General features: G+C 37.4%; 1 protein-coding gene across 1 annotated transcript in view; it reads left to right on the top strand.

Moving 5' to 3' along the window:
• The window catches only part of pard6gb (par-6 family cell polarity regulator gamma b), a 73,517-nt gene that overhangs the window by 16,470 nt on the left and 30,624 nt on the right, over positions 1-26,423 (top strand). The window contains 1 exon segment of the mRNA NM_212563.1: positions 445-667. Within this exon segment, the coding sequence (NP_997728.1) occupies positions 445-667 (223 nt within the window).

Below are 26,423 nucleotides of genomic sequence, written 5' to 3'. Positions count from 1 at the left end.
CTTCTGGACTATTGCGTATCATCTCATGACCATTACATTACCGCTAAACTGCTATTATGGTTGCTGGCAAAATATGCGCATGCTCAATGAGGTTATTTTTGTTACATTAGTTGAACCCGCACATATTGGTTAAAATGATTCATTATTATGATTTCAATATATCAATAGGTGAACAACCTGACCTTATAAAAAAAAGTACATTGAATTGCCAGATTGTGTTGGGAAATTATAGAGACATACTTTTTTAAACATAAAGCAAACATGAAGGTCCATTCCTGCAGTGTTGGCAAATTCTATTGATACCTTTTCAAAAAAAATAAAAATAAAATAAAAATAAAACTATTGTAATCACTAACAAATCCCAAACAGTGTCCAATATATTGTTCAGCTATCAGTAAAGTCATGTTTTGTAGCAGCATGCTGACTTGGGCCATTGTTTTGCAGTATGGAGCAGAGTTCCGGAGATTTTCAGTGGATCGAATAAAACCCGGCAAATTCGAGGAATTCTACAAACTCATCATGACCATCCACCGGATCGCAAACATGGAGGTGATGATCGGATATGCAGACATTCATGGAGATCTCCTCCCCATCAACAACGATGAGAATTTCAGCAAGGCCGTGTCCACCGCACACCCCCTGCTGCGGATCTTTATCCAGAGACAAGGTACGAGCTCACTCGCTTCCTTCCCACCTCCTTTATTCCTCATGACCCAGTTTTGCCTTGTGCTGTTTTTCTTTGAGGTGGATGTTCCTGCTTTATTTGAAGCATTGTCTAGTGACACGTCTCTAGTTGCTTGATGTTGTTAGATCATTTTAACCCAATTAATTCTACCATTCACATCTGGTAAAATGATTAATGCTAGCTTTGTCCAAAAACATCAACTTTTAAAATATGTATTATTACTAAAATGCACCGAAGTCACTCCTGCATACACATCAGCATACAAGGATGCACTGTATCATAGTTTCAGTTTCATCTGACCCCAATTATAAATCACTCAGATAGGGGTTAAAATCCTACAGAATGTAGTAAATACTAAAAGAACAATCAGGCAGATTCAACCCACAATTTCTGTGGTTGTGTGGTCAGGCAAAAGTACAGGGTAAACAGCATCACGTGATCTGTGATTGTACGCTGTGATTTTGGAGCACAGAGATACAAACACGCAGTCTCAAACGTGGCCCCCGCGCTTAGCTATTATGCTGTCACTGTTTCCTTCTTATTTTGTGTGTGTGTGTGTGTGTGTGTGTGTGTGTGTGTGTGTGTGTGTGTGGTGGAGTTGCTGTGGTCTGGAGATAACTTTCTACAGGAAAGGCTGCTGGTTTTGATGCTTGGGAAGAGAGTGACAGTTCTTTCCTGTAGAGAGACTCCAACTCTTCCTGTAAATCCCAATGCACTTTTAAAGATAAATCAGCATCCTCTACCTCAACTGTTATAGTGTGGATACTTTGGTCTGTCCTTTCAACATCTGAGAGTGTGTTTGTTCAGTTGCAGTAACTGCTTTCCAGACCGGTCAGTAATAGAAATAGGTAAATGTGTTTGGTTGTTTTAAGATATTTGGCAATGGATACATTTATCTACTTAGTTGAATACCAAAATTAGCATTAGTTCGCTGTTGTGTCAGTTGGAAAAAACTGGCATGACTACATTTTGTTGATAAATCGTTGTTTTATGTTATGCCACAGTTTCATGATTTCATTCATTTCTGCATATATATGCATCTCACAATTCGGATTTGTCTCAGGACTTTGTTTTATGTAATTGTATTTTTCTCACATTTATAACATTATTTTTCACAGTTTTGGCGTACTTCTCTGAATTACATGATAGGGCTGCATGATATTGGAAAAGTCTAACATTGTGATATTTTCTTTTTATTCTGCGATATGAATTCAATTTCATTAGATGCACTCTAACAATGACATTTGCTGTTTGTTTAAACTACTGATTTAAATTGAGCTGAAACAACACAATCCTGGAGATTTTTTTTTAGCCAACTTAATATAATATTTTTTACAGTATGAGTTGAGTAACTGTTTGAAAAGAATTTATAGTTTTAGATTGATTGGGATGATTCTGTAGGGGAGCGAGTAAAACAAAATAAACCATCTACAAGCATAGATGGATAAATTCAATTGAGAAAAAGATAAAAATGAAAAAAAATGTGTGTAATTGTTTTCAGAGGAAGTTAAAATGTGTTCTGGTATGCAGTAATTGAATAATTAAATGAAAATAATACTGCATAGTCTTCGTTTTATAAACAATTCAATAAAATTAATCGCTGTCAATTTTTCGAAGTTGCAAATTGTGTGTAGAGTAATGAAGTTTGCCCTGCGTCCTGGCGGTTTTTAAAGACACTTCTTTGGTACGTTAATCTTGTCAATACTACTGTTCAAAAAGGTCATGATTTTTATTTTAACATTCTTCAGGTGATACAAAAACACAAACGTTTCAGCACAATGCCTTCCTCAGTGTGTGACACAATCCTCTCACTCCACCCTTTCATCCAAAAATCAATCATATTGGTTAGACGGCCACTCGATGATTAAAAAACAATCTCATTTTCATTTCATTATTTCATGATTAACCACATAAGGACTATTTACCTTCATATCCAAAATATTATTTCACAGAAAAATAGCATATCAATTATTATCATTTGTTTGTGTCTACATTAATGTAATAAAAATTTGACAGTCCAAAACATTAAAAAATACATTTGACAGCCACTCGATGATTAAAGACAATCTCACCTTCACCTCAACACACATAACTAACCACACAAGAAATATTTACTCTCACCTTTAAAAACATCATTTTGACAGGAGAATAGCATATTTACATCAATACAATGTAGTTCCGACAGTCCAAAACATCAAAAAATACATTTGTTATATTGTGTCAATTAGCTAGACGGCTTCTTGATGATTACCAACAGTCTCTTTTTAATTTTAATATATCATAATCATAATCTTGTGTGGTTGATTAAATGATATTAATGAGATTGTTGTTTAATCATCGAGTGGCCGTCTACCCAATGACGCAATGATGTGATTGATTATGGGATAAAAGGGTGGAGTGAGAGGATTGTGCCACACCAAGACATTGTGCCGAAACGTTAGTGTTTTTGTATCACTCAAAGAATGTAAAAATAAAAACAGTACGAAGCAATTATTTGATGAGTGCGAATCATGACCTTTTTGAACAGAAGTTACAAATTGTACAATTTCTTATGCCTGAATGCTTTTAAAACCCTCACACAGGCACAGACCTAAAATACACAGCAAAATGATGAATTATAATACTTGCAATGTGACTATTGCGAAGGATCACATCAATGGATCTTTTATCCACTCTTCGAAAAGTGTAAATGCTGGATTGACATTCAGCACATGATCACTATGTGCCAATATTAGTAACTTTAGGTGTTTTCTAAAACAAAATCTGTCAGTGTTATTTTTATTCTCTCATCTTCCGCGCTTCACATTTTCGTGGTTGTAGCTTCTTTCATCTAAAGGCATTGACTGAGTGATTGACAGCTGATATTCACCAATCATTCGCGTTCAGTTCTAGAGCAGTGGGCCAATAAAAAGAGCACAAAGGCGGGGCAAGCGTTGCAGGCTTTTTTTTTTACTTCAAGTTCACATAACAACTGTTTATCTGTTCCTGGGTGCTAGGTTTGGTGTTTTAGGTGCAAAGATGCATTCTGCAAAAAATGTCTCCTAAATCCGGGCACGCTGTGAGGATTTTACAGTGAAAACAGTGAAAATGTATGCACTCGCCCTAATGCTTCCAAATATTTTTAAGGACGCTTAGATAAAATTTCGGGCGCATATGCGACCAAAATGGTCAAGCCCTAGCATCTTTACTTGTTATTTCCTCATAATAATAATAAAATAAGGAAGTTATCATCAATCACAATGCAAATTACAGTGAACTCCATACGAAATCTCCTTCACCAGCTGTGGGAAAAGCCATTAGAATGACACAGATTACTGCCTATTCATGCCAGAGTGATTGAAAGGTGGTAATTTGTGTGTAACTTTTATGATTTGGTTATGGGTAAGCAAAGACCATGTGGGTCAGGTAGTGAAAACAGTAGGTTATAATTAATTGATATTTAACAATGACAGTGTTTCACATTAGACATCGTACGATGCCAAATTGGTCAACATCGCCCAACCCTATTGGGTACAGTTCATGGGTGCGCACCCGAGTTCAGAAGACAGCATTCACACTAGCTAAACCTACCGTACTTTTGATGTCAAATGAACCCGGGTTTGGACCAAAAGTGCTAATGTGAAAGCACCCTAAATTGTTTTTTTCTTATTCTATTGCCAAAACAAGCAACCAAATTTCTGTAAAGTTTGCATATTATTGTTTTGTTGATCAAATGAAAAAGTTTTGCATGCCACAAATTGCTGAAGGTTATGTATTATTTTTTATTAATTAATTAATTTATTTATGACTATTGTTATTGTTATTATTTAAAACTAGACTTTGCCATCCAATTCAGTGTTTAGATCTGTTCTCCGAGCAAGTACAGCCTATTGAAAGCAGGTCACAGTCTGCTGGTATGGTGGGCATGTCACACACGCACACAAAAGAGCCACGTGAAAAGAAACAAAACCCAGAAAGAGGCACCTCAGCAGGCTGGGCTGTGCTCATCTTTCCACAGACAAACCGCTTTTCTTACCGTGCTTTAAAGGTATGAAGTTACGCTCCTCTGTGATTATTTGCATACTCTGCGGTTACACAACCGTAAAGTCCATTAATGCCTTCAAGCAAGATGCAATACATAGTCAAACTTCAAGAACAGCCTTCAAGCTGTTTTCAGTCTTGGATAGAATGTTTTGATTTTAACATATGACCACAATAAAATTAAACAAATAAAGATGTTTTATTATGTAGATTTCTTGCTTTGGTACTATTTTAAGATTGAAAATGTTCAAAAACTTTGTTTCACACAAATATTAAGCAACTTTAGCACTGATATTAACACAAAATATTTATAGTATCGCAATTAAGCATTGTAGAACACTAAATAAAAAGCCATTGTTTAAAATTGTAATAATATCACACAATTAATATTGTAAAATGCTAACAACATTATACAAACACACACTTTTCACCTTCAATAGGAATGTGCGCTTAAAAAACCCATTGACTTGCGTTTAAAAAGTTTATCTGGCCATTTTAATATTTATAATATGCTTTTTATTCTGTGTTATTATTACCATCATAAAATAAAATCCCGAATGCTGTTTTAGGCTTTTGTACACCATCATATCACCACATAAGCTTCGTTTTAAAGTTTATATAGATGGATTTAACATTTGTTTGTACTAGCGACTGGAATGTGGTCGAACCGTTCATGCATGTAAAGTTTTACTTCTCTTTGACGGCTTGGCTTCCAGGCGTGGATTACGTAAGTCGTGTTTTCTTGCAGGAGCACAAGCTTTTAAGTGGTCAGCAGGATTTGTACTATTATGCTAATTAGCTTCTTTGCTCGTATCTGTGAGTGCCATTCAGTGCTCATAGTGACCATTGTTGGACGTGGAACAATGAGGTGCTTTCTCACGCTTTGGCTATCTCTTAACCTGAGCGTGAGTAAGCTCGTAACACGCAGCGCTCGCTGGGTGATACTGGAGAGTCCCAGCATTCCTGTCACTCATCCAATCCTCACGTAGACACAGATAGACAGTGAGTCAGTCATTATTCCTGAGCAGAAATACTCTGGACTTCAGGAGCCAAAAATGACATTCAGACCACAGATGGACTCGGCTGCAGTTTTATGTTTGTAAGGGCTTCTCAAAAAAAAAAAAAAGACTGTCTGGTTTATTTTTTGACACATAAATAGTGCATGTGGCTGTAGCATAAGTTTGCAATGTTGAGTTGGAGTTTTAGTTGAGCAGCTTTGCAACAGAGATTAACCATAATGTGTGAAAAGTTGAATCGTGTGTATGTGTTTTTAAGACCTGTGGATGAGTTTAAAACTTTTAGGCACAAGAAGTTTTCATTTTAAGTAATAATCTTACTGGATTTTTTATAATCAAGTCTGCGCAGTGTTATTTTACATTTGATTATTCAATTTCCGTGCCTAAATGCTGTTTAACTCTCATAGAAATCATATCAGCATATCAGCAGCGAGCGAGAGGTGGGGCAGCAGAGTAAAATGATTGTTTGTGAAGTGTGTCAGACAAAACACAAACTGTGTGCAAATATTAAATATATTATTTTGAAAAAATAATGTGCAGCATTTAGGGAAAAAATTAAAGAGCCTTCACTTTTAATTTGTTTCAAATCATTTTCTAAATTATTTGAAATAAATAAATTAAGTAAATCATATCGAATCGTGAGTCAGGTGAATTGTTACGTCCGTAGTTTCATTTGTTCATGCTTGTATTTTGTTTATTATGTTTTATGCACGATTTGCTTTCATTCAAATTTATCCCAATTAATCTAAATGACTATATATTTTTTCAAATAAAGCTGTTTTAGTCATATGATCATATTGTCTTCATATTGCAGTATATATCATAGAAAATCTGAATATTGCAATGTCACATTTTTCCAATATTATGCAGCCATAAAAACAAATAACTCTACTTTTTGGATGTTTGTCTGCATCATTGATAAAGAATGGAAAGTGACAGGTTTTTAGTGGCTTTTGATGGCCTATTTCAAATATGCATAACTAGACATTAAAGTTGGCGATTTTTAAGAGATTATACAGAGATGAAAATGCAAAACATTTTGTTTATTAATCTTTAGTGGCTAACTACTAACATGAGTAACAATTAAGCTATAATTTTCTATTAACTAACAAATAAATAAATACTGTATCAAAGGTTGATAGTTTATTCATCAACTCATGGAACATTATTGTAAATTAAACCATTTTCACTGTGTAAATATATGAAATATGGAATTTTTCATTCAAATAATCATACATTCAATCAGTTTTATAAAATACTGGGAATTAAGTTTTCTTAAAGAAATCACAAAAAAAAAATTACTTCTATAACCGCGTTCAAGGTATACCGTGGTTTGGAAAAGTCAAGGTTTTGAAAATGTCAAAATCTTCTGCTACACCGTTCCTTAGGTATGAGTAAGATTTTTAATTGACATTTTTTGTAGTTAGTTTTTTAGGACAGCAGGATATCTTGCAGAAAAGATCTCCAAAGTCATCGTTTTAAGTTGTAAAAAAATCAGCGTTTTTAAAACTAACGAAAACAGCAGAAGTCAATGATTTGAATTATTTAGCCTGACATGTTTACTGCTCCAAAATATTTTAAATGTTTCTCAAATTAAAATATATTGTGTACAAAGGGGAAAAAGGTTTTGTTTTTTTACCCAGACAATGAAAAAGAATATATTTTAGAGCAGTAATCTCAATACTGTGATACCGTGAAACCGTGAGATTTATATCTAAGGTTATCATAGTGTCAGAATCTTATACCGCCCAATGCCTACTCACCAGTTGTTTCCAAACAAAAATTCTGTTATTAATTACTCATCTTCATGTTGTTCCAATGCCTGAGACCTTTGTTCATATTTCGGAACACAAATTTAGATATTTTAGATCTCTTAGGCTCCAACATAGACAGCAATGGTCCTTAAGAACCAAAAACATTGTCAAAACATTCCATTCCAACTGTAATGCAATGCTTCAAGAACACTATTGGGGCATATATCTTTTTTTTTCGCTTTAGGTCAGGGTGTGTTTACTACAAGCAATACAACACATTGCTATTACTGGCAGCGCAACATGCAAACGTCATAATGGCTGTAGTAAACGTGCACCTTGATCTCTGATGGGGAAGACATTGGTGAACAAAGTCATTTTACATTTTTTTGTTGTTGTTGTTGTTTGTTTTTTTGCCAAACAAAAGTGTGTCTTAATTTGTTCCAAAGATGATCTAAGGTCATGGGCGATTGTAGCAACATGAGGATAAGTAATTAATAGCAGATTTTATTTTATTTTTTGGGGGGGGTAAACTAATCCTTTAACTTTTATTACATTTCAGTTATTCCTTTTGTTCCGCTCTCACTCTCTCACTAAGAAAGGTCACCAGTGGAGACTTCCTTTATTTAAAGGATGAGCTATAAAATAAGCCAAACAAATCCCAAGCAGTCGGAATTAATTTCCTTTCTTTAGTTTAACCAGACATGGACTTGATGTGATGTAGCAGACACTGACTCAGGGTTTTCTGAAGCTCAGTATAGACCCAGTACTCACCCCTGCAGAGGCAGTCACTAGGGACTAGAGCATTGTGGGAAAGAGCAACCTTATGTGCACCTGTCCAGAGGCTCAGTAATTCCCCCTCTGGGTAATGACTAATCTGGACTCAGAGGAAATGAATGTTAAGCATTCTTCATTGTATACTTTAATGTTGCGAGGAATAAAATAAAAGTAGCAATGTAGCAACTACTTTTCTTATCCTGTAGTGTGATGGTGGATTGACTGTTTTAAAACTCATTCATTTATTCATTTTCCTTTGACTTATTTATCAGAGGTCATCACAGTGGAATGAACCGCCAACTATTTCGTCATATATCTTACATGGCGGATGCAACCCAGCACTTAGAAACACCCATACAGACTCACATTCACACATGCACTCATACACTATGGCTAACTTTATTCGAATCACCTATACTGCATGTCTTTAGATAGTGGGGGAGCACCCAGAGGAAACCCACATGAACATGGGGAGAACATGCAAACTTCACACAGAAATTACAACTGGCCCAGCCGAGACCCAAACCATCTACCTTCTTGCTGTGAGGTGACAGTGCTAACCACTGAGCCACTGAAATAAGGCCTCACAGCTGTCTATTTGAACAAGCTGATAAAATGTCTGATGTTACAATGTCACTCTCGTGCTCTCTAAAGTAGCTCTTGCAAATCAAATTCATTTTAGCCAATAGGTTCAGACAGTTTAATTAGATTGTCATGCAAATAAACAGAATCGTGAAATGTGTTCCTGCACATAAGTCAACTTTTTAAAGTTTGTAAGCCAAAAAAATGAATTATACAAACATGTATATAGTTTTGCAAAAAAAATTAAATTGTCTATTCATCATGGACTCCTGAAAAAAGTGTCACATAAATATTAAACAACATAACTGTTTTCAGTTGTTGTCGTCAAAAGAACAAACTGGTTCTCTATCAACTTGCTCATATACAGAAGCGCTGCACAATATTGGAAAAATCTGACATTGCGATTATTTTATTTTGCTGCAATTCACATTGCGATATGAATACAATTTTGGCAGATGATTTGAATCAAAGTCCCTTTGTGGCAAGTAATTTCACTTGACAGCCATTTTTGAAACTCCTCTCGGGCAATGTGCTTGGGCATTCTGTCTGAATGGAAAAACATAAAATTCTCCAAAACTGTTTGTTAAGCTTAGTGTTGCATTACTTATGTGGAATCATGAACAACAGTCTTATAAGTTTCATTTCAAAACCGTATCAAACAAAACTGATATATTTTCAGGTTGCCCAAGACAGTGTGCATGCACACTTGAAATGAAGGAGATCATGACACCAACCTCATTTATGGCAGGCAGTGTTCTACATTAGGGTTGGGCGATGTCGACCAATTTGGCATCGTAAGATGTCGAATGTCAAACATCGCGGTGAACGATGGCATCGTAGTCATAGCCGTTGGTGAAATAATTATTCATGAATAATTAATTCATTCATTACAAATTAATTATTTGTAGCCTACTGTTTCAACTACCTGACCCGCATGGTCTTTGTTTTATCCATAACAAAATCATAAATAAATAAAGATAAGTTACCACCTGTCAATCACTTTTTCTGCAGGACTCTGGCATGAATAGGCAGAGTGATCAGAGTCGTTATAATTGACAAACTTGGTTGGTAAAAAAGATGCACAACCAACAGCATCTGAGGTTTTCTCTAAAATTGCTAAGCACAAATGGGAAAGTGAAAGATTGAAGCAGTGTATTGATGCTGTAACATGTTACCTGATAGATTCAAAAGACGAAGAGTCGTTGGATAGAGTCAAGATTAAATAAATATTACATTTAACAAATATAGTGAGACGCCATCATCGCCATGGGCATGTGATGTGCGTTTTCATCAGTATAGTGTGGACTGAGATCTTTTCAGACATGCTAGATGGAACACCAGTGTGGACATGGATTGTTGTCTTTCAAAAATGGCATTTTAAAACTAAGATGTATTAGTGTAAATGGGGCCTAAGTGTGTATTTTTCGCGAGCGGGTTGCTGCTGCGACGGGGAGACCGGCTCACCATTGTGATGTCTATCAACCATCGGGGATGGACGACGACATATCCTATCAACTCAACCCTACTCCACATTGCACTATTGCAAATACACACATTGCAATATTGAAGCTGAAACGATATATTGTGCAGCCCTAATATACAGTCAAGCTTAAAATGATTCATATCCCAGGGGTATGAATAATTTTAGGCCTGACTGTATCTGCTTCTAGAAAGCGATAATCATTGTATCTAGTTACAGTCATATTTGTTTAAGATGCTGCTCAACAGCGCTCAGATGTTAGCATTAAATTGACTTTTTTCAGTAGTGATTGGTACCGAAGTCTACTTTTGACAAGCTTATTGATGGTGTGGGGAGTCAACGGATCGTTCCAGAACCGAACAAGCCACAGACCATGTTATCCTTAAAAGATTGGTTGGTGCCTACGAGTCTGAGATTGATTTCATTTTCAAAGCAATCCACAGGCACCCAGCAAAAGGCAAATCCACAGGATACCTAGCCAGTCAACATCACAGTTGCGTGTTAATTAACTTTACACCCTAAAACAATAAGAGGCTCTACAATCAAAAACCCACCAAACCGGTTTTTGAGAAGTACCTTTTGGTTCGCTTGTCCTTTGGCGTCTGCAAGGAATACACATTCTCAGGCAGACACAGAAGCGATCAGAAACGCTTGCAAAGTTTAATGGACATACAGTAAAACTGTGTTTATTTGAGTAATGTATGTTTGCTTTATGTTTCTGTAGATTTTTGTGTGTACATGTTCCATGTGTTTAACAAAACTGTTATGGATAGTTAATGAGTAATAGCCCTTAGTGATAAATGAAATCTACAGAATGTTTGTGAAATACTTCATGTTTGGTATTGATTGAAAGCTAGGAACATTTCATATGCATTGGTTTATATGAAGAAACTATACTATGAAAAGTGTCGACGTTATAAGACTTTATTTTAACCACTATGCTATCAAAGCAGCACCCACACCAGGTGTCAACCCGGCCTCCTAGAGGGCAGAATTGGGGTGTGACTCCACCCCGCACCTTCTCTGATTGGACAAGTATTGTGTAGACCCAGCCTCTACCAAAGCCTATAAAACTTTGAACAAAGGAATTTCATCGTCGTCTTTTGCCGGTCATCTTTGACATTCGTCACCGCCGTCGCTGCCCGGACGTCGCTCTTCTCGTGCTGTGGCCGTTACATCGCCTCGCCGGAAGCCTCGTTACATCACGGAGCAGGCCGCGACCTTCACTTGCTGCCGGCTCGACCCCCGATCTGCTTGTGCAACCGCTTCAACAACAAGCCATCGGGTCAACACATCCAAACTCCGAAACTCATCATAACTACAGGAACCCAGGAAGGACTTCGAACGCCGCCTCGTCCAACATCTGTATCCCTAGTAACCGACTAAGGAAACCCCTCTTCACCGACAAGGGAATTCCATCACGTCACTGAAGTTGCTACGCTGACCAATCAGCTTCGCCGGGATTTCCCTTTGGACCAGTCGAGGAAACCAAATTACATCAGAACGCAAGTAGCACAAACAAGGTTTCTATCCATTGCTGACTCTGGTGTGAATTATGTTTAAGTAGTAAAGAATAGCGAAATTCTCTGCTTTTACGGTTTCTCTCAGGTTACAATGCTAAGAACTTAGCAAAGGCTAGAAGTTGAATCCACTCTCCTCAAACTGCTTGTGCGTGTGTGTATGTATGTGCATTTGTTTGTTTTACGTAGATTAGTACTTTTGTGTTATAGAGTAGCAATAAACTTTTGTTTCGTTTTAAGATCCGTGTTGGTGTGTTGTGTGCTTTATAAGTTAATGCCTCAGCTTCAGATACTGCTACCTTGCTTAATAAATAATTAGATACTGTTTTTATATTGTTATTGTTGGCCACGTAATAATATAATACAGAATTGCTTTACACTAAACGTTCTATTTGCTGGTCAAATACTTAAGTTAAGTGTAAGCTTTAAATAATTCTATGTGAATCATGTTCGAATCTTTGATTCGAATCCCCAAAGTTTAAACATGATTTAAACCAAAGAGCTGATTCTTACATAGTGGTGGAGAATAATTTGGGCAAGCAGATCTAACTTTTAAAGCACAAAACCCAGAAATCACGTTGTTAATCTTTTCTATTTTTGTCCGGAAAGAATAGATTAGAGGGAACAAAAGTTTTGCTACTGCACAATTTCATTGTGGTACCATTTGTTTTATTGCTTGACTACATTTAGTGTTGTTAAGAAAGTAAAACTTCATTTAAGTTGTCCGCCGAGACACACTGTAAGCCGCTCTAAAGCGCATGTAGAGAAAGACAAAGCGTATTCCTTTGTGATTATCTCATAACGTTATATAAGGCCTTCACAGTATGATTTCGTACGCCGCGATTCCCGGATGGAAACTCAGCTGTGTTTTCTCCTGGTAACCGATTTAGCATAGCTAACTAAATTCTTGTTGCCCTGTAATTTGCTAATACTTAGTAAATGATTTAAAACGCGGAGCTCAGAGAAAGAGCTGCCTAGCGTAGTTTATAGGAGAAGTTTTGAAATTGATCAATTGAAATTGTGGTTTGAATCCACGGATGTGTTTGCAGTCTAAACAGACTTAACACAGAGTGCTGAGATCCCCCATATCTCTGTCACGATTTGTATTAATCTCAGAAATCCTGTTGATTAATTTTATCTCACTTTCATAAGTTGAGAATCGTTCAGTACTGTTAAGATATAAAGTCTAACTAGTGCTTTTTGCTTGAACAGTGTGAGATGCGCCGTCATCTCAAGTGATACTGTGAAATTTGCTATTATTCCACTTTGTGGTCGTTGCCATAGCAGCAACCTTGGTCCGGAAGTACAGAGAGACTTGCCGGAATTACATTCAAGCGCGCATGTGCAGTACGCCAGCGCCAGCTTGAATTGTAAACAAAAAGCATAGCGTGAAGCTAAGCTAAACTAACGCTAACGCGTTTGCATTGAAGTCTATGCATTTCCAGTAGCAGCGAATGCTAATAGATAGCACGTAGCATTTAGTGGTCTTAAATGCATTGTATGGCTGATGTTTGAAATCACTCTTGCATCTCAGTTATTTCTCTTTACTCACCTTGGAAAAGTTGACAAATGCAAAGTTAATAAAAGTGTGCACGATCTAACTGCTGAGTTGAATCACCATCATTTTATTTTATTTTTGTTTTTCCTGCTGTACTTGGCCTGTTGAATTTGATCAGTTTAAACTCACATAAGCTGTTGGTTTTATAAGTGATGAATTATAGTTTTGTTTTCATTACTATAAATTAACGCTCTCTGACTTATTCAATTATAAATACTTTTTCCATTCATCAACATCTAGGAACACCCATTTCCTATGACTGTTGATTTATACGGATAAGACTCACTGATTAAATAAATTGTAATTGTTTAATTTAATGATAAACTGCATTAAATGTTACTTTAACCAACTTCATTGTTTTGAAATTTAAATTTCATTAATGGTTCATTGATGTATGGTATCATTTTAATAACAATTATTAATTTAATTTAGTCATAAGTGTTCTTATCAATCTTAATGATAATTTATAAAAGTTATTACTTCTTTACAGGTTTAAAGTTAAGTTCAATTCAAATTTGAATTTAGTCTTTTCATCTAGTGGAGCCCTCCAATTAGCCAAAATTCAAAAGGAAAATTGCATTTTTCTACTACGTAGGCTAAGCGGTTACTATATAACACAATAAAACCAACACTTCTTGAAGTATCAACTCAACAGTGCCATTGTTTTGACATCCTAATTACACCTAATGCTATGAGAAAATAACTCCTTTGTTATCTCTTTCAACTATCTTTTTTTAACTAGACTATTGATGCTGGTTTAAGGATTGTGCTTGTGAGAGTCAAAAAGCAGAGAATTTTATAAACATTTAATAGATGTTTGGGACACTTGAACACTTTTAATTGTTGAAATTGTCTGATCTCACCCCTCCTTTCTCACTCATCAGGTCAACAAGAAGATAGGCGTCGTTAGATCCAATTCTAAACACGCATCCAGAAACAATTTATTTGGTGTACGGAGTCAATCCTATTCAGAAGCCAATACTGTTATTGTTGTCCTACTTTCTGTCACTTCAGAAGAAAGTTAATAGCAACTTTAGTCCTGGTATTTAGAAATCTTATTTTTATATTTAACAAAAGCTAAAGGAACCCTCTCTCTAGGAAAGTGGAAACTACAGATTTTCACCCTACTCTTTAGTCTCCTTATCACTTTTGTTTTCTTTGTTCTCTCACTGTGTCTGTGCTACTGACTCTTTCCACAGAGACTACCAGTTAGACACGCGTACCCACCAGAGGGCCACAGTTCCAGAGAACCACACTTCACTCAACATTAGAACACACTTAACATTGCACATTAACATTTTTCCTTTTCTGTTTGCATTGTTCTACCTTGTTTTTTTTCTTTCTCCTCTCTATCTCTCTTCAAGGTCTGTGTCAGTTAAAATCCTAAGTCCTCCCCCCGCAAAACATGGCTCACTCCAAAGATCCTGTTGGCCACTGGAAGGACCTGGAAACATGGCTGAGCGTTGTAACAGGCAGTCTCCTCCCTAAAGCTGCCGAAACACTGCAGCCCCTGACGCAAAACCAATTGGATGAGAACATAGACAGCATCATGAAGCAAGACCCAAGTCAAAGCTTCAACCACAAGGAGCTGGCCAAAATCACTGGTACTTTGAGTCACACACTCATAGCCACCCTCAAGTTGAGTGACAGACACGCCTCCCAACTCCAACACAAGCTGACACGCCTGCAAGCTCGCATCGAGCAGCTAGAGCTAGAGGCTCAGGAACGTCTGGAACAACCAAATGAGGTAGATGAAGGTACCAAAGAGGAGATCGACAAACTACAAGAAGCTCTAACAGCCATCACAGAACAAAGAGAACAAGCCAGAGCAGACCACGCTGACGTCGCTAACAAGCTAGATTACGCTGAACAGCTACTGAAGGAAGCGAAGGTGGACTTAAGAGACAAGAAGGCCAGAATCAAAGCCCTTGAAACCCACCTGAGCGAAGCAAGACATGAGATCGACAGACTAATGCAGGAAGTGGATGACATCAAAGAGGAATCCGCCAGTGAACTCAGGCATGCCTATGCACTGCGCTATGAACCTCCAAAGACAAGATGTGCACCAGCCTCGCCCCTGCCAAGTAGGACAGGATCCCCTGTCCCTGAGCTCTCACCTACTGAAAGAGGTGAGAAACCATGCCAAAGATCTTCGCCAACACCTTCTGAAGAGCCTTACCTTACCCCACAGCGACGAGAGCCTGTGATAGCCAGTCACAGATCGTCATACAGTCTGGACCTTAAAGACCTTGACAAGCTGGCCAGAAACATTGGCAAGTTTACTCCAAGTGTGTCAGGTGGTTTGGAGGTCCACGCTTATTTGCAAGACATTGATTTCCATCTGGAAATGAGACCCAATGTCTCTGATAAAGAAAGACTGTATTTGCTTCGAGCCACATCCAGCACTGAGGTGCGCAGCTTCCTAGACCGACAACCCGCTCGGGTAAAGAATGATTATCGCTTGCTCCAAGAAGCCCTCATCAGAGAGTTTGCAAACCCTGAATCAGATCAAGGACTGTTAAGTGCTCTGGAGACAAAACAAGCTCGCAATGAGTCTCCACATGCTTACTACAACCGACTCAGGCAAGCCTTTTTCGGAACTCACAACGAACCGAATATGGAAGAAGACCTGAACTTTAAGATTCTCTTCCTGAGAAACCTCCATCCTGCAGTAAGCCAACATCTCGGAGTACTCGCATGCCCACGAACAATGAGCATCCAGCAATTGCGAGATTTGACACAGAAAGCCCACGACAAACAAAAGATGGTGTTAGAGAAGAACACTAAAACTGCAAAAGTTCTTGACTTTAACACCCAGAATCCAGAACTGGCACTAGAGGGTGCCCAACGCCCAAACAGCGTGAGACCACTATCCCCAGCGTGGAATGCGTCTCCGTCCAATAGACAACAGAACTCCTATGCTGACACGAGATTCAAACAGAGGAACAGTCACTGGGATGGACCGCGTGGACAACGACGCTCACCTGAACACCACCAGGAAAGAAACCAATGGGGGTCAAACAAAAGCTGGTCACCATCTAAGGGAAGACATCAAAACCCTGGATCATCAAGTCCAAGGAGTCAACGAAGGTACTCCAAAAACTTCCACCCTGACAACGCTCAGAATCAATCCCAGCAAGAGGAAAATGCCCCACCGGGATTTGACCCTCAAGAACTGGTGAAATTGATGATGAAAGAGTTTCTCAAATGCATAGAGGAGGACAGGAAACGGGAAAAGGAAAAAGCAGATTCAGCCTGACTAGTCGCCGAGCGGAGAAGCAACAACCACCTGAACCAACCAACACTTGCAGGTGAAAGCCCTCAGGTTTCCAAAAGTGCCGTTCTGGTCGTCTGCCACTCCTCCGACAAACCTCAGTTCAGTCCTGAAACCCTTCCTGACCCATGCCAAACTCCGGTACCTCCATTACTGGATGAACATTTGACAGCTCCATCATCATTGAAAAACAAATGGGGGAGGACCACAACTTGACACAGATCAACTGTTCTACCCTCTACATACTAACATAACCTTTGACATTCTAGGGAAACACCTAGTTAAACACAACACTAATACTTTCTCCTCTACAGCACTGCTAGAACAACTTCTAGTAGAGAGGATCCACTCCACATTTGCAACACTGTTTTGCTGGTTTTTAACCTACCTTGTTTTGTTGCATCACTGTGCCCCTTCATTTCCTTTCTCTCTCTCTCCCTAACTAATTTGCAGTTCTAGTCCCCTCTACAGGGAACTCCTGCAAATTCATGCATAGGGCCTAAAAGTAGGATTGACTCCTTCTCCCAAATTAGTGTCAATTGCTGCAGAATTATTGCTTATTTAAGTTGAAGCTAGCGCCACTCCATACTTGCAATGAAGTAAACTAGCTAAATAACTAAATTTGAATTATTTCAGGCAATGTTACACTACACCTTGTGTTCTTGACCCGAACAATTTAAGCTAAAACCTGCACCAGAACTCAGTCTATGGAATGGAAATGTGGTTTGTGTCTTGTGTGTCTGTTCTCTCTCTACCTATGCCTCTTGTTCCAGTGTCTGCCGATGTTCATGCCAGGAACATCACCATCCAAATGGGGGATGTGGGGAGTCAACGGATCGTTCCAGAACCGAACAAGCCACAGACCATGTTATCCTTAAAAGATTGGTTGGTGCCTACGAGTCTGAGATTGATTTCATTTTCAAAGCAATCCACAGGCACCCAGCAAAAGACAAATCCACAGGATACCTAGCCAGTCAACATCACAGTTGCGTGTTAATTAACTTTACACCCTAAAACAATAAGAGGCTCTACAATCAAAAACCCACCAAACCGGTTTTTGAGAAGTACCTTTTGGTTCGCTTGTCCTTTGGCGTCTGCAAGGAATACACATTCTCAGGCAGACACAGAAGCGATCAGAAACGCTTGCAAAGTTTAATGGACATACAGTAAAACTGTGTTTATTTGAGTAATGTATGTTTGCTTTATGTTTCTGTAGATTTTTGTGTGTACATGTTCCATGTGTTTAACAAAACTGTTATGGATAGTTAATGAGTAATAGCCCTTAGTGATAAATGAAATCTACAGAATGTTTGTGAAATACTTCATGTTTGGTATTGATTGAAAGCTAGGAACATTTCATATGCATTGGTTTATATGAAGAAACTATACTATGAAAAGTGTCGACGTTATAAGACTTTATTTTAACCACTATGCTATCAAAGCAGCACCCACACCAGGTGTCAACCCGGCCTCCTAGAGGGCAGAATTGGGGTGTGACTCCACCCCGCACCTTCTCTGATTGGACAAGTATTGTGTAGACCCAGCCTCTACCAAAGCCTATAAAACTTTGAACAAAGGAATTTCATCGTCGTCTTTTGCCGGTCATCTTTGACATTCGTCACCGCCGTCGCTGCCCGGACGTCGCTCTTCTCGTGCTGTGGCCGTTACATCGCCTCGCCGGAAGCCTCGTTACATCACGGAGCAGGCCGCGACCTTCACTTGCTGCCGGCTCGACCCCCGATCTGCTTGTGCAACCGCTTCAACAACAAGCCATCGGGTCAACACATCCAAACTCCGAAACTCATCATAACTACAGGAACCCAGGAAGGACTTCGAACGCCGCCTCGTCCAACATCTGTATCCCTAGTAACCGACTAAGGAAACCCCTCTTCACCGACAAGGGAATTCCATCACGTCACTGAAGTTGCTACGCTGACCAATCAGCTTCGCCGGGATTTCCCTTTGGACCAGTCGAGGAAACCAAATTACATCAGAACGCAAGTAGCACAAACAAGGTTTCTATCCATTGCTGACTCTGGTGTGAATTATGTTTAAGTAGTAAAGAATAGCGAAATTCTCTGCTTTTACGGTTTCTCTCAGGTTACAATGCTAAGAACTTAGCAAAGGCTAGAAGTTGAATCCACTCTCCTCAAACTGCTTGTGCGTGTGTGTATGTATGTGCATTTGTTTGTTTTACGTAGATTAGTACTTTTGTGTTATAGAGTAGAAATAAACTTTTGTTTCGTTTTAAGATCCGTGTTGGTGTGTTGTGTGCTTTATAAGTTAATGCCTCAGCTTCAGATACTGCTACCTTGCTTAATAAATAATTAGATACTGTTTTTATATTGTTATTGTTGGCCACGTAATAATATAATACAGAATTGCTTTACACTAAACGTTCTATTTGCTGGTCAAATACTTAAGTTAAGTGTAAGCTTTAAATAATTCTATGTGAATCATGTTCGAATCTTTGATTCGAATCCCCAAAGTTTAAACATGATTTAAACCAAAGAGCTGATTCTTACAATGGCAAGAAATCTTTAATTTATTATCAACATATTTCAATGATTTCTGGGTTGTTATTCTTAAACTCGGCCGACAGAAACTATAGAAAATTATATTAAAATAAAAAACTGTTAAATTATAATTGTTTTCAAATATTATATTTTACTGTATTTTTAAACTTATAAATGTAAAATTGGTAAACAAAATATTTGCAAAAACACAAGTTGCAACTGACTCCACACTGTTTAACAGAAGAATGTTTGACTCTCCCCCTTAAATAGCTGTTTTTTTAGCTTGTATGAAGAATAATTGCATGAGGGAACATGACGCAAGAGTCTGGGAACACAATGACCCTTAGGTTTGGTTTTCCTTATGGATTCACTCCATCATGTTTGTGACATCATAATAAACATGTGCAAAAGTTGACTTTTAAGGTTTGAGCAGTTCATTTTTGTCATGCAACATCTGTTGCCCAGCAGAACATTTGAATGGGGAGTGTTTTATTTTTCATATATATACAGTGAAAGTTTAAAGGATAAAAAGGCAGACACATGTTTTTTGTTTATTCCAGCCCAAATTAGAAATGAAGTTGATTAAAAACACATGTCCTGTCGGAAGTTTTCATAGCATGCTAGAGGCACGGTTATGACTTTATGGTTGATTATATGTCATATTATGTTAATATTTTTACTTACACTGAACATATGAAGACTATTCATGAATGCAGTTTAGTTTGTTGTTGTCAGGTTTAAGTTATTTTAGTGGTCTTTGTTTTTGGTGGTCAGTCATAACCATAATTGACCAACTGTACTGACATTGCTGTCAAAGGTTAAACACAAGTTAGGTTCAGTGGCATGCATTTTGTAACCGCAGACAGTCATTTCAGCTTTAGCCTCTCAGTTTCTGAAAACAAACAAAATGTGTGTTTTTAAGGATGTCTAAATCTGTTCTGGGTGGATGCACTTCTGGTTGGGGGTCAGAGACATTTTGGTATGTTTCAAGTAAACAGCATCTTTCTGTTGTTTTGTGCTTGTCATGTAAATGTTACTGAAAAAAGTTTCAAATCACTCATATTTTGTTAACGGTTTATGTAAATTGTGGTACTGTACCCAATTGTGCATTCAAGTATAAATGAAAATGATCTTCAACAAAATTTGCAAATCTGCAAATATTCAAAAATAATTGATCGTTCCACTTTTTTTTATGGCTGGATTGTGCAAATCATAGGGCCTGTGACAGTTGTAGCATTTGTAGAGTCTTCATGAATGAGGTTCTTCAAGTTCACAGTGCAGGCAGAGACTAAATACAGGACACACAGAACATCAACAAACACGAACATTTCCTATCTGCATTTTCTGCTTGTTACTGCTGTTTTTGTCGACACAGAGGTTGACCTAGACCTACAAAAAAAAAAAAAAAAACTCCCAAACAAAGAGAAAAGTTACAATTTGTGTAAATATAGTTGTGGGTCTCTTTTATTTTACACTTAGTGTGTGTCTCTTTTATTTGTGTCTCTTTTATTTTAAAATCCAGTAATGCACCCTTTATTCTGATACTGCATTGTATCGTTTTAGTCATTTGGGATGCAGTGACGCAGTCAAATATTTCGCTGAACAGATCAGCCACTTTTGACAATTATAAATCATAAAAGTTCTCATGGTGCAGGTATTAGGGATTTTGCTGAAGGTGCCGCTGACGTGCAGTGAGGGGTTTGCGTCTTTAATAAACTACAACAGTTTGCATTTATTGAAAAGAAAGAATAATTATTAAATCTATCTGAAACAGTCCCTTAAAAGTCACGTCTTATCTTCAGTTTTGGGCTCACACTACAAGCGTGCCGCGCCAAAGCCCAAGTGAACTGCACTCTGCCATATACCTTTTCTAACTGGGCCAGGGCCGGCCAACTGAAATGCGCCAGTGCCAGATTCAGAGCACTCACACTTCTCAAACGAACCGGGAAACGCGCCTGGGCAATGTTCGGATAGCATAGTGCGAGTACTCCTTACTGTCTAAAACTTGTCAATGAACTATGAGGGCAAAAAAAAAAAAATTATTAAATCAAATAATCGTTCAATAATCTTAATCGAAATAAAATGTTAAATTAATCGAGATTTAGATTTTTGGCCACACTAATAATGTACTTATAAAAACAACAATATTTACTATAAATCCAAACTTAACAGTAAAAAAGCAACTGTGGTTTTCAGAATATTACACTAAAAATTCAGTAAAAGTATTTTCTAAATTTATAGTAAGCTACTGGTTAATGTGTCACTGTTTTTAAGTACTAACATTTACACATTTTACCTTTTGTAAACAAAAAAAACAAAACCAAAAACTTGTGGTCACATACAGCATATGCACTAGCAGAGAAACACATTTAATATAAATATATTTAGGGTACTCACTGCTAAACATTATCCTAGTAGCACACTAAAGTAATTCAATAAACATTATTAATCAACTTTAGAATTAACACAAAATCAAATGTATATTGTTGATGAGAAAAACTAAAAAGAGCCATAGAAATCATCACCTTGTAATTATAAGGTTCTATTTGCGTTCTGAAGGATTTTGAGATATTGAGCTTTAAAGTTTTTGCATTCCATAGCATAGAAACTTGCAATGGTCCAGGTAACTTTTTTTTTTTCTGTACCTTTTTTTACTGTTAATCACAGCCAATTAAGTATCACCTGAAAAACAGACTCTGATTACTCAGCTGCTATATTTAGCTTATATTTTTGGCCTTAAAAGATTTACAATGGCTATTGTATCTTATTTCACAATATAGAGTTTGTCATTGTATTTCTGCTGAAGTCGCTTTCTTTAAAACTCGTAAAAATCGAAAACAATGAGCTATTGTGGAATTCCTTCATGCTCCAAAAATGAACGGCATTTTGTCAGCATGGCATTTGTCTGTGCTTGTTAAAGAGGGTTTAAAAAAAAAGTCTTTCTCTGCATGCACTTGTTAATGTGCCTTTTAATCTATACTGGAATGATCTTCAAAGTCTGCCCGCTAAAACTGCAGGAAATTGCTTTTCAAGGCATTCTCTGGCATTGCTAGTTTTGTGCACTTTTACTGGCTAATTTTAGAAGTGCAGCACTCGTAAGTTTCTTCCACGAAGGAGGAGGAGAAGGGAGAAAAAACCTAAAAACAGTCCATGAGGGAGGATTTAGACAGTGAATACTGAGGTGTCAGAGATTTGAACAGCGTGATCCTGGAGCAGTATTTGAGTTTCTTTGGAAAGAATATGAGCTATGAACTGTGTTAACAGTACATTTAGAGGGCCGTTTTGGAGCTTTTAAGCAAATCGACACTAAACAATATTTGTATTTCCCCTGCCAGCCTATTAATAGAGTGCTGGTTCCATAGGTATTTTGGATTCAATTTTCTTATAGGAGTTTCAAAAAAGCCTTTGTTTAAAATTTTTTACTTTATGAATCAAACCAATTGATTATCTCACGGGAATTCGTGACTTTTTGATTTAGTGGTTAATTTTTATTCATTTGTAATAATGTAGCATTTTAGCGATTGGGGTTTTTGGGCATGTCTCAGTTTAAAAAGTGTGTGTGTGTCTGTGTTTGTGTGTGTTTGTGTTTGTGTGTGTCTGTGTGTGTGTCTATAAGTGTCTGTCTGTGTCTATCTGTGTCTATCTGTGTCTGTCTGTGTCTGTGTCAGTAATATACACAAGTAGCAAATGGCTTTATATCTGCACTGGTGGGAGGCATGCATTGACCCTGGCCGAGTGCCTTAGTGTCCCACCAGTGATTATATACAGCCATGTCAGTTTGACTGCATAATCATGTATATAAAAAGAAAATCAAACACAGAGTCCAAAAATCTTTTTGTATGAGGAACTACTTTCTTCTGCCATTCATTCACATCTGCAGCTGACATCAGAACAGCATAGAAACCGTTCTCATATTTGAATGATTCTCTTGCGTAATGTCTAAAGTGATGACAAAACTGGTGATTTTGCTGACATTTTAAGCTTACAAAGTTAAACGGCATGAAATGCCATCAGTCTACAGAGGTTTCTCAGTATTTCTCTGTTGCAATCGGGATATATATTTTTAGGAATTAACCCCAAAAAAGCCAATGCAAAACACAATCACTACCAGATTACTGTTGTGTTTGCGATAAGGAAAAATGCTGGCATTTCTTTCTTTCTGTTTACTAAGCTAGTCTGCAGTAACGTAAACAGAAGACTCATTAGAAACAAACAGATGGCCAGCCAAAAAGTAACTTAGGGTTTTACAAAGATTGGCCAACACAAAATACATACATGCATTCCTAATATGTGAGTCCCATTTCACTCTTAACACACTACAATTGCTATGGAATAAATACAGCACTGCAACATAAAAAAGAAAGAGAACTACTTAGAATGTCTCTCACCAATTTTGTAATGTTTTGATCAGCTGTAGTATAAAAATACGCTGGTAGTACGAGTTCTGATATTGCAGAATATTCCATGGCTACAGCAAATCAGATTCGAGAACCGGAACCGTGTTTGTGTGTATGCGTGTGTATGTGTGTGTGTCTGTATATATATGTATATATATATGTATATATATGTGTGTGTATATATATATATATATATATATATATATATATATATATATATATATATATATATATATATGCTACAAAATACAGGCGGTGCCACTGTAGTTTGTAAATGGTACTATCTGCATTTAGTGGTTTGTCTACAATAGATAATAGAAAAGCCACTAAAATGCTCACACATTTGTGTAACAAACCATTCAGTCTGTGGAACCCTTTGAGGTTGTAAAACTGTGTAGAATTCACAACTTTTATGGCAGCCTATTGCACGTTTTCTAACGCTTTAGTTGAATACACATCTGAATCAATTCATTTCTGTTCCTGTTAATATGATTTATTAGCGACTGCAAAAATCTCTTTAAAAGAATGACTCCCAAAGTAAAATTTTGAATTACTTTGGATTGTTACGTTGAAAGACTGAAAAAAAAAAAAGAAAAAAAAAATTGGTGAAAATACCAAAATAGCAACAGGAAACATTGAAACATTTTTTTTCCTTTTGTAACAAATTTCCTTTGGTATAGTTTGTGTCTTTGTTTTAATGTATTTTTGTTTGTCAGTTATCTACTAAATAAATAAAAAGAATCAATACGTTTTAGGTGAAGTGGGGTGCAAATAATACTTTTTTGGCCTTTGAAGAAAAATGAATTGCATTTAAGTATGCCTTTTATAACATAAAATAAAGCATTATTTATAATTTTCTTGAGTTATGAATTACAGTATCTCAGTACTACTAGTTATTATGATACTTCAGCTGGTATAGTAATGTAAAATTAAGTAATGGTATTGCAACAATCCTAAAATATATAACATATATAAAACCACAAAACTAGTACAAGGTTACATTTATAAAAAAAAGCTCATAGATTTAGAAATTTAGTAAAGGCTAGTTTTCAAAAATTATAGCTGTTTTTTTTTTTTTTTTTTTTTTTTTTTTAATAAGATTAAGCACTACATGATGTCTGGTCCATAAAAAGTTAGCTAAACTTGTAAAACGTATTAAAAGGTAAGTGAATTATAACAGCGCAAACTTTTCTGTAACTAGTAGTGTTGTGCGCAATTTTTTAACGCTTAAAGGTTATGTGCTGACTGACTGACAGGTGCGTGATGCGTGAGGCCAGCAAACACGACATCTAGGGCTCTGCATATTATGTCTTTATCTTGCTGGAGTTTATAGCCGTTTCACTTTACTTCAGGACGCATTAATACCGCTCTGTAGATGTTATTGGAGACATTCATAAATTTTCCTAGCAAATCTAATACATGTTGGAGACATACTCGATATATAAATGCACTAAATTGCACTTCAGCAGCATTTATTTGAGAGCGCACAAGAAAATGAGCTTGAGGGCTTGCAAGAAGTTTTGTGCACGTACAGAGGAAATCGGTTCGCAAGCAAAGAGATTTGCATGCTCGTATTACATGAATGCGATCTCGACTGGTAATACTGCACTCACGACATTTGTCATTGAAATAATGCCATAGGTAGTTGGTATAGATCTGTGTAAAAAAAGGGCCTGCCGCCACAGCTGGAAAAAATCCTAGAGAAAACACTGAATTAAATATCAAAAATAAGCTGATTACAAAACTCAGATGTTGGCAGAGAACTGATATGGTTTCAACAAATATCAGTCTGTTTTTGACCATATTTTCCAGTTGAATAATGACTGAAGACATTTGATTTCCAGTTTGAGAAATCTGGAACAAAAGTCAATTTTCCATCATGCCATTTCTCAGGTGTCATGCCTATTTTTAAAGGACAGTGACAAGCTAAACTAATTCCAGTAGTCATTGTTTCACAGACATCTCTCAAAAAGATTATAATTTTAACTTTTTGTATAATTCTAGTGCCCTTAAACTAGTTATTTCTGTTGATGTTTAAAGTGAATCACTTAGCAGCACTGTTTCCTACAGCACAAGGGATATAAAATCCTTCTAGAAGGCTCTGCTGTGTTTTTCCTCTGTTTCTCTGTCTGTCTGAAGCGGCAGCCAACCACAGGGAACCGTTTGCACATCTGGCTGGTCGAGGCTGCGGAGCCCAGGGGCTTCTGGGAACTCTGTAATGAGAGAACGCCCGGCCGTCCACACATACAGCTTTACCCACAGCTGTTTGTTCTCACCGTGTGCCTGAAAATTGCTGAACTTGGATCACAGGGCAGAAATTTAATCTCCCCTCACTGCGAGATTATACGACGTCTATGATTGTTTTGATATATGTTTAAAACTCTGCGTCGTTTCTGCTCTGCGACTCTTACGTAAGGACAGCAGCGATAGATTATGCAATTCACGTGCTGCTGGCGAACAAAGTCGCATTTTTTCTTTTTGGTTGAGTCTCGGGATAGAGGGCTGGTCATGCTGAGATTATTTTTGGAGCACGAGCTAGACTGTGTGTTGACTCTTTCATATGGGGGTAAATAAATGGAAAAAAGGACACTGTTCTTGGTGTTCTGGCTGAGTTGAAAGCGTTGGTCACAGTAGCGCAGCTTCACTTCTTTTGTTAGCAGTTACTCTGGATTGCTTGCTGCTTTTGTCTGCGCAGCGGAGAGGAGCCTGAGGCGGTGCCATTAACAGCAACGATTCTCGGAAACATCACACAATAAACGTTATTCATAGATTGGCTTTATTTGTTTTTTAGTGGAGACTGCAGCTGTCAGGGCATCTTTGATACAGCGCTGTCTATGTCTCTCTGTC

This window comes from Danio rerio, chromosome 19, assembly GCF_049306965.1.
Source record: "Danio rerio strain Tuebingen ecotype United States chromosome 19, GRCz12tu, whole genome shotgun sequence".
Taxonomy (NCBI): Eukaryota; Metazoa; Chordata; class Actinopteri; order Cypriniformes; family Danionidae; genus Danio; species Danio rerio.
Note: the sequence above shows the minus strand (reverse complement) of the source record. Positions and strands in the feature narration are given on the sequence as shown.